Source organism: Protopterus annectens, chromosome 1.part0 (genome assembly GCF_019279795.1).
Source record: "Protopterus annectens isolate FY-2018-M chromosome 1.part0, PAN1.0, whole genome shotgun sequence".
Lineage (NCBI taxonomy): Eukaryota > Metazoa > Chordata > Ceratodontiformes > Protopteridae > Protopterus > Protopterus annectens.
Window position 1 is genome coordinate 687,256,682 of NC_056725.1, and position 15,374 is coordinate 687,272,055.

At 37.8% G+C, this 15,374-nt stretch overlaps 1 protein-coding gene across 1 annotated transcript in view; it reads right to left on the reverse strand.

Annotated features, from left to right (window-relative positions):
* The window catches only part of LOC122793921 (latent-transforming growth factor beta-binding protein 4-like), a 2,484,519-nt gene that overhangs the window by 578,995 nt on the left and 1,890,150 nt on the right, over positions 1–15,374 (reverse strand). The window contains exon 20 of the mRNA XM_044062009.1: positions 1,806–1,931. Coding sequence (XP_043917944.1) covers positions 1,806–1,931 — 126 coding nt within the window. The remainder of the gene's footprint in view (positions 1–1,805; positions 1,932–15,374) is intronic.

Genomic DNA, 15,374 nt, shown 5'->3' on the forward strand with positions numbered 1-15,374 from the left:
ACGTGATAAGATAATAATTTAATGTAGTTTGCTTTCTCTACTAGCTAACAAGAGCACTTTGATTACTGATTTTTTTACTGTTAGCATCCCCTTGTCTTTCTCATTAGATTTCTTCCTTAGAATTTTACTACTGGCCTTTTAAGGAACATTTGAATCCTAGGAATGAAAAAGTAGTTGACCTAGATGCTCTTAAGAAACAACTTAAGTTCAATGTGCAAGTGTTGTGAGAAATCTGACCCCTAGGATGAACTGATGGTATTAGGGCTCAGTTGTGTTCTGTTGCAGTCACAATTTTTTCCGTTTGCAGTTAGATTTAGTGTCTTTGATGTTAATCATTCCCCACATGCTCCTTGATTTGCTTCATCCAAACAATTTATATAATATAAAAATGCTACAACAAACACAATAAATTACGGTGCAGTTTTAAAAGAGACACAGTGTAGAAAATCTGCAGATCAAATTCTGACAAAACTCAGGACGGTAAAAATTAAACTATGCTTCTTTCTATGTAGTATTCTTTAGGTACGATAAAAGGAAAAACTACAATTTGTCTGAAAAAATAATAATTTCCTTCTGAAAACTAGTCTTGAAACCCATGTTTTTGTTCAGATTCAGACTTACAGCTCCAGAGTACATTAATTAACTCAAGTGTTATGCCGGTTATGATAAAGCACATTTAAATACCCATATTTAAGAGCTTTTCTTTTTTAATAAGTCTGTAATTAGAATCAATGACCTAACTTACTTTCTTTGTCTCCCTCTTACACTATCTGATTTAACAGATAAGAGAAACATATGAAAGAAAATGCAAGATGGCTACATACTTCAACAAACAACTAATACTTCCTCTGCACTACCCTTCTCAATACCTCCTGGCTACTGAATCCTTCTTACACTGATCATTATATGTTGTTTGTTTGTTTGTCTTTCGTCTTTTTCCCGGTTAGGGGTCGCCACTGCGGAACTCCGGTCCGGTAATGATTGGCAGTAGATTTTCACGAATGCTGAGGTGCCAGCTCAACATCCAGCCTTCAACGAAGGCACACCCATTTACGCATGTCTTTTGAACACCCACTCAACCGCAGGGAGGACATGCAGACTCCACACAGAAGGCACTCCCCGCACTCCAGCCGAGAATCGAATGGGAGAACCTGTTGCTGTGAAGCAACAACGCTACCGCTGCACCACCGCGGAATACTGATCATTATATGTTCACAAAAAAAAAACTTCTTAATCGTGTGAAAAATAGATTGTTTTTTGAAATGCTTTGACAAATGCATAATATTGTTTAATATTTCCTTAATATACCTTCTGTCAACACTATTGTATGAACCCTGCAATTATATTACTTTTTATCTCAATTGCTATAACCTGGCATATGTCAATTTTAAATACTTTTGTAACCTTCCTTGGAGCTTTTCTCCTTGAGTCTCTGCTGAAAACAGGCTTCTAGCCCAGCTGGACGCTATCCATTTAAATGAAATAGATAAATAAATAAGATTTCAGGAAGCTGTAAATAGAAACAAGTTCAGGAATAAAATGAATGTAATAATATATTACATTATGCTTTTCATGTATATTGCAAATTTAATGTTGGATTACAAAGGAAGAAAAAAGCACTATTAGAGAGAACAACTTGACATCTCGGTGGAACTCTCTTTTAACCAACAATATAAAACTGGAGAATTAGTAAAAGTGCAGGGAAAAAATAAAATAGAAACTCATTTATTACTTCAAAATGGGAATAATGTATAGAGAAAGCAGACTTCTCCTAATTTTTTTACAGGCAGACATAATTTTCTTACCAACACATTCAGTTCCTTGTTGATTCAGGCGGAATCCTGCCTGACAAAGACAGCGATATGCACCCATTAAGTTCTCGCAGCGTCCATTGGTGCAGGGTTGTGGTATCTCTTGGCATTCGTCTATGTCTGAAATAAGATTTAGCAACATTATACAGATGATTTTAGTTTATTTTATTGCTTCCATGAGCCAGTTTGCTGGCACAGACATTAGTAAGAAGTAAGGAATGACAGTGTTACAGAGTACAGGACAAACAGTAACAATAAACATTATGAACCTTCTGGGTGAGTATTGTGCCCCTTTCCAGGTAGAGGCATTTCACAACTGCTTGTTGCTAAATTCTGTTGCTATTACTTATGTCTGTATTTTTTCTGTGATTGCAATCATCAAAGCTGAGTTTGAACATGGTCCACTGAAATCAGTGAACTACAGCAGTAAGCAAGCTTAAGCAAATAAATAAATGCCAACAGATGGCAGTTTTATTACACATCCAAGTCTCTAGAGGCACTGTGAGACACAAAGCCAAGAAGGAGATTGTGTCCAGGATAGCCACTGTTCCAAAGTCTATAATAAGGGTTAAAAAAACAAAGTAAGCCATGGTATAAAAATGAACAATGAAACAATGGAAAACTCAGAATAAGTCAACAAGTTTACACTGTGGAAATTTGTTCATAATGGATTCTGCTGTTCCATCTTCTGCCATGCCCCCAAAACTAAAACACATTTTCTTGCCCCCTTCCCAATCTCATAAAATTACTTCTTTCCCTATGCCCTCCTTTTGATATCTGTACTGATCCAGTGCCTAGCTGATCACCCTTGCTGCCCACCTCATTCTGGCTATGCCTGCGTGGCTCCCTGTGCCATGTCCACACATCTCACTGGCTTCCTATTCAAATAATTTTCCTGTCTGCTACATCTGGCCTCCACCCTGTCTACTTCCCTCCTGCTGTCCCTCTGATGTGCTCTGTAAGCCAGTCATCAGCCAACATCATGGACTTTTATATTCCGCTGATTTTGCCTTCTTTCTCCTTGTGATGTACTTATTGTCTGCTTCTTATAGGTTCATAGATATATGCTAGGCAATTGACCTTTGAGTATCTTAAGAAGCCTAGCTTTACATTCCCATAGTAATTTTCAGCCCTTATATTTTGTGCATAAATAACCCAAATGCAGGCAGAACAAAGATGTGTTGGGACATTTACTTGTCACCCCTATATATTCGGGATTTAAAAACAAAAACAAAGACAGTGAGTTCACCAAATTCGGCTTTTTGGAAAACAATGAGTCCACGAGTGAATAAATTCCAAAATTCGACCTCTCTTTAATAGGCAAATAATAAAATGACAAAACCAAGTAAAATAAGAGTCCATTAAAATCCACACGATAAGCGCTTTCGATAAAAATCTTCCTCAGATCGCGATCTAAAAGTGGGACTAACATTCATTTTTAAAAGATGTTCCTCTATATTACTAACCAATCCGTACACATAACAAGTAACTTTCAGCCAATCCATAACAGTATTCCTCAACCTCATTTGCATATACAAGATCAAGTACTTCTGTTTCCCGCCTTTTTCATTGCAACTCATAGTATGCAAATAAGGAGCATACTCATCCAATCAAGAATGTGGAAAAATACATATGCTGGTGATTGGCGATGGCTCATCTGTCTTGCTTACGCGCAACCATAGCTTAGAGCCTCTTTCCTTAATATGAATGCCTCTATATAACAGAATGTTTGAAAACTTTTAAAACAAACTATACAGAGAGAACAGCTTGAAAGTCATCCATTATATTAAACTCATAAGTGTGCATGAAGCCGATCACTTCGGTTTACATATTTTCAGGCATATATCGGTAGTCTACATCCTAGGCTTTATTTACAAAGCAAGATATCAAGCCTATAGAGCCTGGAAATAACCAAAAGTAGATATATCCATTTTTTATATATTATATATTTACATCGACCAACATGATATCTAGTCCAGTTCATTGGTGTACATGAAGTCGATCGCTTCGGTTTGCATAAGAAATCAACCTGTCTTCACTGTCTCAGAGAGCTACAATTTCGTAGTCTAAAAAATATGTCTTTAGATCATGCATGATAGCATTATTAATTAAAGTAGCACAACTCAATGTTTGGAAACACCATCGGTGGCTGATACCAATTTATCCAGGTAATCAAGTTACCGTGTTGTTGTATAATTTAAAATGAGTGACATATAGACACATATCAGGATGGATCAGGTTGTTTTCACTGTTCTGAAGATCTAGTAGTATATAAGGGCATGTTCTTAAGTCATGCTCAGTAGTATTATTCATGAAAATGACATGATCGATGTTTAAAAGCACCGTTGGTAGCAAGTGACAGTTTATCCAAGTAACCAAATTACTATGTGGTTGTTATAACTTGGAATAATTAGAACATAAATGCATCTTGTTTGTGACAAGGCAATGCCACTCTTGTGCAAAAGCCAACAGACATATGTTGTCATGAGTAATAGAACTTTCAAATATCTCAGCATAACCTCGCTCTCTGTAGGGACTTCTAAGTGTATACCAATCTGATACATGGAATTCTTGCAGCATGGTAAACATGCTATTGCGTATAGATAGAAGACACCAAGCAGGATTTCTTTTAAAGTAGATTTCATAATAAAATAGCTCCTCTTTTAGTGTTGATTTCTCAACATACATAGTTATAACACATTTCTTGACTGCACACGTGCTTTCTTTATACTCAGTCTCTTGAGTTTCAAAACTGGTTTTAGAGGAACAATACTATTTAAACCTGGATGTTGATCAGCCCTCAGATTGATTATCCATTTGGTTTCTCTTACCTCAGTTAAGTTATCGATATCATCTTTCCTTGGTCTGACAAAAATGTTTATACATTTATTATAGGGTGTAGAGGGGAATTGGCCACTCTTTTACATTAGAATTTACTATTGGATGCTTCACTTACCATTTCTTTGCCAAGCAAAACTTGGAAATTTAATTTTCTAGTAAAAGGTTTGAGGTATGCGAGTGTTTCTTTGATATTGGCACACCCAGTGGGTATAAACATAAAACCCTTTAAGAACAAATTATGTTACTGAAGCCCAATACTTAGGTCAGTGAAATTGTAAATACTGAAATTAAAAAAAAGAAGTAATAGAAGCAGTGCTTTTTTCAAAATCAGTTGAATTAAAATCACCAATTCCACACAGATTCACCATTTCATATGTTGGTTTATGTATCTGTTCCACTTTTTCTATTTCTTCCAATTGGGTTGATTCTTGTAGTTGACCAGTATTGTCAAGTTCACTTTTCTTTTGTTGGCTATATGCTCCAGTCTCCTGTGGGCTGCTTATTCTAAAGGTAAATCTGTATCATTGGCAGGACCATAGCTATGATCAAGTCTGTTTTCACCTAGGTCATGGATGTTATTCCCTTGTGGGGGATTTGGTTTAGAATAGATCATTCTGTTCACATAATCACTATCTTCACAAGTAAGTTTTTATCCTTCCTGCACTTGATAGGGATTGTTCTAGAATCAACCTGTTTGAATCCATTGTTGAAGGTGTGTTTGTGTTTGGGAAAGTCCAAATCAGCAGATATGGAGCTCACTAGTTTGGAAATAACTTCTTTGATTAAATGCATCCACCACTGGTTCTCTCTTATAACAAGGCGAGTCAAATCAAGGCCATTGTTATCAAAAAGTTCAAAATGAAAAGGAGAGTTTTCATCACCCTCCCTTCCCTATGGAAATTTCCAGCTGTAGTCCTTTTGGGACATGTTTACGTTTAACAGTCTCTTCAAGAAAATAATTGTTTAGCGCTAAAGATTTAAACTTGAATAAAGACTTGTCCAAGACCTGGATTTGTTCTTCTAAAGATAAAAAAAAATCACCTTACATAGAGCAGATGTACTGTCTTTCTTCAGGATAATTTAATTTTTCCAGTCATTTCTTGACATTGTTTGTCTCACTGAAATCAATTTAGGAAGAAGACAGTAAATGTGCTGAGGCTATATTATTACCTCCCTGGTATTGTTGAAATTCAGGAGGGTTTCTCGAACTGACTTCCATTAAATGTTGATCTCCATTACCACCAGGAACATGTTGCTGTGGAAGATATTGTGGCAACTGAATAAGTAAAGTCAAGTTGCCCACAAGACCAGATAAATTCACATTGGGGATATCCAAAAATAATAATTCTTGAAACTCATAAGCAAACATACCAGAGAAACACCTGGAAAACAAAACTATAAAATCCAGAACCAAGCAAACCACCAGAACTGATATGTTGAAATTCAGAAATAAAATGCAAATGGCCAGGTAGCACGAGACTCAAACAAGAAAACTTTAATAAACGATAACAGTTAAAAAACACAGTTAAGTGTTTTCATCAATACAGACATCATAACAACCATTAAATAACTAAATCAATGCAACCAACAAATAAAAAATAAATTCAGGACACCCCCCCACACTGAACTAAATTGTACATTGGTTGGCCAATGACAAATAAGTCAAATAAAAAGACTGCCAATATGCATAAAACATAAATAGAGTGTAAACAAAGACACTGCTAATGCACTTTCAAACTTTAAAATTGTGTAATAATTTACCCTGTAAAGATGCTTGTATCAATTTGCTGAAGTACAGTGAATTTAAATTTATCAAAGTTGACACATGACAGTGCACATCTAGCCAAAGCACTTTTGTTGTCTTTTTTAATAATACTGTAGGTGTGTTGGTAAATCCTCTTACCGAGTACATTATTAGTTTTACCAATGTAAATGGCAGGACACAACACACACCAAGTCAGGTAAACCAACTCTGTCAGAACAATTAAGTTTAAACCTACCATTTACTAATCTGGTCCCATAACCTTCCCCCCAAAACTAAATCATTGAAAGAGCATTGGTGATAATGGCCACATTTAAAAGTCTTAGAGAAACCACTGATAAATATCTTACTGGGGTTTTCTAAAATGGTCTTAATATTTGATCAATTTTTGAAAGTAAATGTGGGGGAGGGTTGGTTGAAACACATTTTCAAAGCATCCTCACATTGCAAGATATGCAGGTTCCTGTTAAGTATTCCCACAATGTCTTCGGCATCCAAGGAATAATGCAACGCCATGTTGTTAAAATTATTGGAATTTAGAACAGCGGAAAGTTCATTTTTGTTTCCAGGCATAGGTATCTGTAAACCCTTCTTGATAATAGCACCATGTTTTCCATTTCTTTCCTTTAACACTAGGGTATACATCTCACCAATAAGGTCAATAGGGTATCCATGTTTGAAAAATGTAGTCTTTAGTTTGTCAAATTCAGCAAGACACACTTGGTCATTCGAGGTGAGATGAGAAACACATATAAATTGACTTTTAACCACCTCTTTCTTCTGATGTAATGGGTGTTTACTTTGAAAATGTTAAAAAGTATTAGAGAATGTAGGTTTCCTGTAAATGGAGATTTCCACTTCTCCATTCAACCTTTTCTTGATCTAAATGTCTACAAAATTCATGGAGTTGGGGTTTATGTTGTTTACAGATGTTGTTTTGAGCTGCTTGACAAAATCCTGAAACTGTTCATGGCTATCGGGTCTATATCATGGTGTCGAACTCAAAGTTCGAACGTCATATGGTTAACACCATATCATCGAACTTTTAAAAGTTTGAACGTTTCAATGGAGATCTCCATACAGTGCAGAATGGGAAGATTTTCCTTTTCTGCCCTGTAGTGTGATCTCGTAGTTGGTATATTTAAATAGCGGGGGGTGCATGGGTGCTTCCTCCCCTGCTTAAACTGTTCAGGTAGGTTTTTTCTTTGGTTTATTTTTTTTATTACATTTTTGAACTTTTAAAAGTTTGATTATATGGTGTCGACCATATGACATTCGAATTATGTAATACAGATGCTGGCTACCTGCTCACACAATGAATATGTCAACCAGGTAGCAAAAGTAAGAAGAAAAGTATCTAAAAAGGTCCATTTTGGAAACTGATTCAGCCTCCCATCTCATCAATACTGCATTCAAAAATATGGGGGCACATGCATGGATAATTTTATAGGTGGTAAGAAGCTGTGTATATGTTAGTCAATGGGGCAGTCCTAACCCATTTAGCCTTTTTAGTGCTATACAGTGGTGGGTTCCAAAAGGGGTATTTTGATTTTTGTGATGTCTGAAGGTTGGTAAGGACGGGAACATCATAAAGAAGTGTAGGAAGGAGTTATGTAATGATGAGCATAGCTTTAGTTGTGTCAAGGAGGAAGCTTTCAGCTGTATAAAGCATTCTTCTAATTTGATCTGAATCAATTTCATTTGAGTCTGATTTACAATTCCACTCAGGAATTCTGAACAATGCCAAAGATAATGTGGTGAGGGCAAAAACAAGAATTAGAGACATTTGATATATTACTCTAATTCACTTAAAAAGTTAATAGGAGTAATTGAATTACTTGCATTCCATCAACATGTATTTTTAGAACAGTAAGAAGTATAAAACTCTAATGTCTGGCATTACTGATTGCTTGTAATCTTTAATGTTTTATTGAAATTACCCTATAATCTTATGAGGAAAAGAAAACAAGTACAAGGCAAAATCAGGAATTGTTAAGTGTTATGCTCCCATTATTTGTGATGTTTGTCCTCCAAGTTTTGAGGTAAGATGTAGAACACTATATATATATTTTTTAAGTGAATGGAAGGTAACAAGATGCTGCAAACAGTCAGGTCCATTTTTTTTACATTAAACAAACCTCAAAGATTGCAGCAAATGATACCCACTACATTCTCTAGTGTTGCCTTTTCAGGAAGGAAAAATAAGGAAGTGGATTGATAGCTGCAACCAGTCAGGTCCTCTTCTTCCAAAAGCAGATCTGAATGATTGCAACTATAGAGTGATGTCCATTCCAATCACGTACTAACAGCTTTATTTGTATTTTGATGTAGAGCTTTGCCTGCTGCTTTTAAAAATAAAACAATGAATATGCAGGTTAGCCTTCCATGGCAAGTAGTTTCAAATGTAATTGCCCTCCCTGTCTCCATACTAATAAATCTTTCCATTTCAGAATGCCAGTTCCTCCAGCTCTGAAAGAAGGCCTTTATTATCCCTCTCCATAAAGGTGGAAATAACAAAGACATCCCTAACTTTCGCCTCTCACCATCCTATCCCCTATTTCTAAACTACTTGAAAAGTGTGTCCACCAACAACTCTTACCCTATCTCATCAATAACCAGCTTCTAACCCCCACGCAACATGGCTTTAGACCAGGTCATAGTACCTCCACTTCCCTTCTGTCCTTCCTTAAAATAATCAACAAAGCCCGCAACTCCGAACACCTCAAATCTTCTCTTTTTTTTTACCTCTCTAAGGCCTTTGACACTATTTCCCACAACCTGCTTCTTTCCAAACTCTCTAAACTAAACCTATCATCCTCCTCCATCCACTGGCTCTCAAGCTACCTCACAAACAGGCAACAAGCAATTAAATGGAAAAGAGCTACCTCACCCTTTCTCAATACTTCCACAGGCATCTCCCAAGGTTCCATTCTAGGCCCCCTATTATTCAATATATTCATAAATGATTTCTACCATGCTATCCCAAAATCCAGACTTATTCAATATGCCAATGATTCCACTATAATCTGTTCCTCCCCCCTTCAATTACAACTCTCAATAATCTAACACAAGCCGCCTTCTCCTCTACTGAACAGTGGATGCTAGACAATCATCTTGCCCTGAATGCATCCAAAACCAAACTTGTGCTATTCAACACCTCTAAAACCACTTCTCTAGACAAACAACCCTTCATAATTACCAGCAAAAATACCCCCCCCCAAGAAATTGTCTCTGACACAAAACTGTTAGGAGTTATTATCTACGACCAACTAAAACTCGACAAGCATATACAAGCAAACATCAAAAAACCCCATAAAAAACTATTTTTATTTATTTATTTTTTTTATTTTACATTTGTTGACCGGGTTAGTCTGGCTGGATACATGTCCATTTTCAGCAGAGGCCCGAGGAGAAAAGCTCCACTATATACTAGAAAATAATAATGATAAAAATAAACAAAAATAGCACAATAAGATAGAAATTATAAGCATGTAAAGAACTATTCCCAAGTAGCATAGTAACAGTGCAAAAGTAATATATCAAAACTAAACAGAGTGAGGATTTCCATTTCAAAATCTTTGCAAGAGTAATTAAAGAAGAAATAAAGCAGTAACTCACACAAGACTCTATTCAACTATTTACAGTAATAAAAATTTTGATAAACATTTTGTGTCAGGGCACTAGTTTTAAGAAACAGACTTCATCAGCTGGGTGATTTAGATACAAGGTGAGATGATAGGTTGCAGTAATATAAAGAGAAGTAAAATTATAGGAAAAGTAATATCCAAGTGGATGGTAGGTGAACTACAGAGGAGGGGTAATGGTAGTGATAGGGACATGTGGAAGAGTAATGGAAAGAGCTGAAAAGAGAGATGGAAGCTGAGGTCAGTCAGGATTCGAGCAAGGGCATAGCCAGTGAGTTTTAAAATAGTTTCTTGTTGTTTTTTGAAAAGTTGTGATGAGCCTAGAGTGGTCAGTTCTATGGGAAGTTTGTTCCAGTATGAGCCAATGGTATTTGTAAACAAGGAGACCCCAGCTTTATTGTGTGTTTTGAGGGTGGCCACTAGTAATTTGTTAGCTGAGCGAAGGGAAGTAAGATTCCTGTAAGGGACAACAGGTTTATTTAGTATGGGTGTATTAGAAGGGTAATGGAGAATTTTATAGGTACGAACTAATTAATGTAGAAGAATGAGATTTTGAAGTTCAAGCCAGTCAAACTTTTTGAGGTTAACACAATGATGTGTGAGAAATGGGGAACCTGTGGCAAACCTGGCAATGCTGAGGTAGGCTGTGGCAAGTTTATGAAGGTTAGATTTTGAAAGGTTTATAAAAGATGGGGAGGCATATAATAATGTAGAGATAAGATGAGTTTGGGCTAAAGACACCCTGGTGGTTGCTGTTAGAAAGGGCACCTATCTTTTTATTAACAACTTTGATAGTTAGGTCAATGTGATAATCAAAGTTTAGTTGATTATCTATTGTAACACCTAGTAGTTTAGCGGAACTATCAGGTGTAATGATAGTGCCATTGTCAGACACAATAGAAAAGGAAAGAGGGGGCAGATTTAAGGGTTGGAGAGAAAAGTAATAATTTAGTTTTTTTTGGGATTAAGGAGGAGACAGATATCTTGGAACCATTTTTCTGCTGCTGTAAAGACTTTTTGGGTGGAAGAATGAAGTTCAGCTGGAGATACAGCAGAACAGATGAGAGTTGAATTGTCTGCATATTGAATACATGAGGGTGTTGGGAGTGAAATAGGTTATTTATAAATATGGAGAAGAGAAGGGGTCCTAAGGTGGATCCTTGTGGGACACCAACAGTGATCGGGAGAGGAGAGATGGCTGTCCCAAAGGACTGCTTGTTGTCTATCTTTCAGATAAGAGTCAAACCGGTGCAATGCCGAAGGTTCAAGTGAGAGAGATTTCAAAGTGTCTAGCAAAAGTTGATGGTTGACCATATCAAAGGCTTTAGGGAGGTCAAGAAACAAAGCAGAAGAGTATAGGTTGTTATTGCGATTTTTGTTGATAGTGTCTGTGAAGGAGAGAAGAGCAGTGGAAGTGCTATGGAAAGGTCTAAAGCCATGTTGGGAGTCTGAAAGTAGGCTATTATGTAAAAGATGATGTAAAAGTTGATGTATACAACGCTCCATGATTTTAGATAGTGGTGATAATAAGGCTATGGGACGGAGAGAAGAGCAGTGGAAGTGCTATGGAAAGGTCTAAAGCCATGTTGGGAGTCTGAAAGTAGGCTATTATGTAAAAGATGATGTAAAAGTTGTTGGTGTATACAACGCTCCATGATTTTAGATAGTGGTGATAATAAGGCTATAGGACGGAAATTAGAAAGTTCATTAGAGTTTCCTCCTTTATGCAGAGTAATGATATGGGAGACTTTCCAGAGGGAAGGGATAGTAGATTTGGTTATTGTTCTGTTAATTAAAATGGAGACTGGTTATGCTAGTTCTGCTGATGCTAGCTGCAGATATTCAGCTGGTAGTTGGTCAGCTGAAGGAGTGCATGGTTTAAGTTTTGAGAGTAACTTTTGTATATAGGTTGTGGAGACTGTACTGAATGTTAGAGTGGGGGTGTTATTTTGAGGGGAGGTGTTTTTAAGGGAAGTGTGGGGAGTCATGTTCTTTGAAAGAGAGGTGACTGTTTCAGTGAAGAAGTTGTTGAATGTATTGGCTATTAAGTCGGGTGGGGTCTGTGCTAAGTTAGCTGGAGTAGGTGTTTTGGTATTTCCTGGATGGAGCAGTTTATTGATTCCTAACCAGAATTTTTGGGGGTTATGATTTTGATTTTCTTGATATTGAGGGTAATAATTCTTTTTATCAAGATGGGTAAGTTTTTTTGTGGTATTTCTAAGGTGTTTAAAGTTTTGATGGTCAGTTGGGTTTTTAATAGTTCTCCATTTTGTCCATAGTTCATTCCTTAATAGCATTGTTTGCTTGGTTTATTTAGAAAGCCAAGGGGCAGCTTTGGATCCTGTTCTAATTAAGCGTGAGGGGGCTTGATGCTCAAGAATTTGGAGGAATGTGTTGTTGAAATGGGCCACTGCTTCCTCCAGTGGAAGGTGTTTTAGAGCTGACCAGTTACATTGTTTGAGTTCATTGAGGAAAATAGGAAGGTTAAAGTTTTTTTTGTTACGTATAGTATGATAGCTGGCCTGATTGAGATTATTTGTTTGTTTAGTGATATAGGTGAGAAGGTGGTCGCGGATATTGTCAGGGAATATACCAGTTTTATAAGAGAGAGGATTATTGTTGACCAATATCCAGTCTCAGATGGCTTGTTTATTGGTAGATTTGTGAATCCTAGTTGGGGAGTTTATTGTTTGTTGAAAATTAAAGAGGTTGAGGGGATAGGTGGGTTTGGGTGATATGCAGGAATTCCAATCAATACTGAAGTCTCCTAACAGTATGGTTTCCTGAGGAAAGCTGCAGGAGAGCCAGCTGAGAATTTTTTCAAGAGTATCCAAGTTGTTGCCAGGAGGGATATAGGAAGATATTATATATATGGCTTTTCTTTTATTTACTTGGAATTTGCTACAGAGTATTTCAGCATTGGCAGGGGGGAGGTAAGGAGTCAATAGAGGACACCTGTAGTTCAGATTTATACAGTAAAGCAACTCCACCACCCTTTTTGTTTAGACGATCCCGCCTTAAAATGCTATAGCCAGGGGGAGTAATTTCGTTGTCTTTGGTACCTGGTTTAAGCCAGGTTTCAGTAAGACAGAGAATATCAAATGAGTAGAGGTCAATTAAAGCATGGAGTTGTGTAATTTTATTGTTAATGCTACGAATATTTAGGTGTGCTATTGAAAGGGAGTTAGAAGAGAAAGGTGAACTCAAATTGTTAGTAGTTTGGTTTGAGAGGGTGTGGAGGAGGGAATTATTTGGGCCAGGGTTGGGGTGAATGTCTCCGTGTAACAGTAAGAGTGTTTGAGGGAGAGGAAATATTTTAGTTTTTAGAGGGTATTAGGTAGAACTTTCTAGTTGTGTGATACTTGTTATGGAGTACTCTGTGATAGTGTGTGGGAAGGTAAGGGCAGGATGACAGGAGGTTAATGTAGGTTTGTTCAGGTAGGGGAAGGACACAGCTAGTGTGTTTAGCTAAGCTAGGAGATCTGCTGAGGGTGTAGTACTCATAGGAAGTAAGGGTATAGTATAAAAGAAGGATGTTAAGTAGCAGGAGTAGATAAAGTAGTTTAAAAGGCAAGGGCATGTTGAGATTGGTGAGCTTGACAAGGTTGGAGATTAGTATTAGGAAGGTAGGGAATGGGGTGTGGCAGTCAGATAGGAGTGGAGAGTTTTAAGTGTGAACGAGGCAGGAAATTAGGATGTGAGAAAATTGGGGGTGTGGCTAAGCAAGTATAAGATTAGGGGTACTGGGAGTGGGTGAGATTTTGGGGTAGAGGAGTGGAGTGAGCCCGAAGGGCGAACGGAGCGGGGCACAGCAAAGAAAGGAAAAAGCAGTGAGAAAAAACAATCAGTAAGGTAGAAGGCAAAAACAGAAATTAGTAAGGTAGAAGGCAAATGTGTGTGTGAGGAAGGGGGAATTATAAAAAGAGAGAAGGGAGGCCAGAGTGGGTAATGGTTAAGCTAGGAGTAGAGCAGGTGGAGAGGAGGGTTTGATAGAGGGTTTATAAGGACTGTGGAGAGTAGGGTGTAAGGTTAAAAAGGACTAGGGAAGGAAAAAAAAAAGAAAGGAGACAAGTGCGACAAGCACTTAGGTGTAGAGTATGAGGTGGGGAGGGTGGCAGACAGGAGAATTAGAGGAGGGTAAAGACTGCCATCTAGTGGTCAAAGTCTGAAAGTACCAAGCAAGGATAATGTAGTGGATACCAATAAAAGAAAAAGTAATGGAGAAGGAAGGAGGATTAGCGTGGTTGGAGAATAGAGGTGGCACAATGTCTTTGAGACAGGCGGGGAGAGCAACTGTAGTAGACAGGGAGGGCTATGGCTGTTGGCAGATTTGGCAGTTAAACTACTACACCTAGGATGTGTAGTGGACAATTATATACGTAAAGGTTAGAAATGAAAAATACAATTTACTTAGTGACATACAATCTTAGGCTTTTAGTCCAAGGGCACTTAGATACTCCAGGTGAGGTGAATACCCAGGCGGGTATAGGTAGGTGGATATTGCTGATCTATTGAGTCTGATAGGACACAGCCAGGAGTAGATAAAGTGAGTATGGTAGGTTTGAACAGCTAGAGAGAAATAGAAATAAATGAAGGAGTAGGTTAATATAGCACAGGGTAAAAAAAGAAGTTATGTTCTTACCATAACGTTCCATGTGGAGTGTTCATCTCGCCTTTGTTCTTACACATGGGTGTCGGAGCCAATCCTCGGCTCTGAGTCGGCCGCTTAGCAAAGCTTTGCATCCAGAAGAAGCTCGAGACCAACCTACCTCCCACAATTCCCTCTGCCTTTACCTCAGATCTAGTTTGCAAAAAACAACACCAGATCCAGCAACAACAATGTAAATATCCAAAGAATACATATGTATACACAAGGAGCGTAAATAACTCAAGCCAGTAGTACAACAGAGAGACTACTAGTGGGAGACAAACAGACCAGACATCTAAACTGAATGTTCTTCCTGACCTGAGGGTGGGAGGGTGGGGATGTAAGAACAAAGGCGAGATGAACACTCCACATGGAATGTTATGGTAAGAACATAACTTCTTTATGTGAGAGTGTTCAATCTCACCGTTTGTTCTTACACATGGGTAGCGTCCCTAGCCCCATGACCCTGAGAGACTCACGGAAGAACGTTCCTGAGCACAGTGGAACCAAAAGTTGCTCTGTCCCTGGAAATCCTATCCACTTTATAATGAGTGATGAACGTATGTGGTTTAGACCAAGTGGCGGCTGCACAAATAGTGTCCAAAGGCAGGCGAGCCGCATGAGCCAAAGATGTAGAAACTGATCTAGTAGAATGTCCTTTTGGTTTG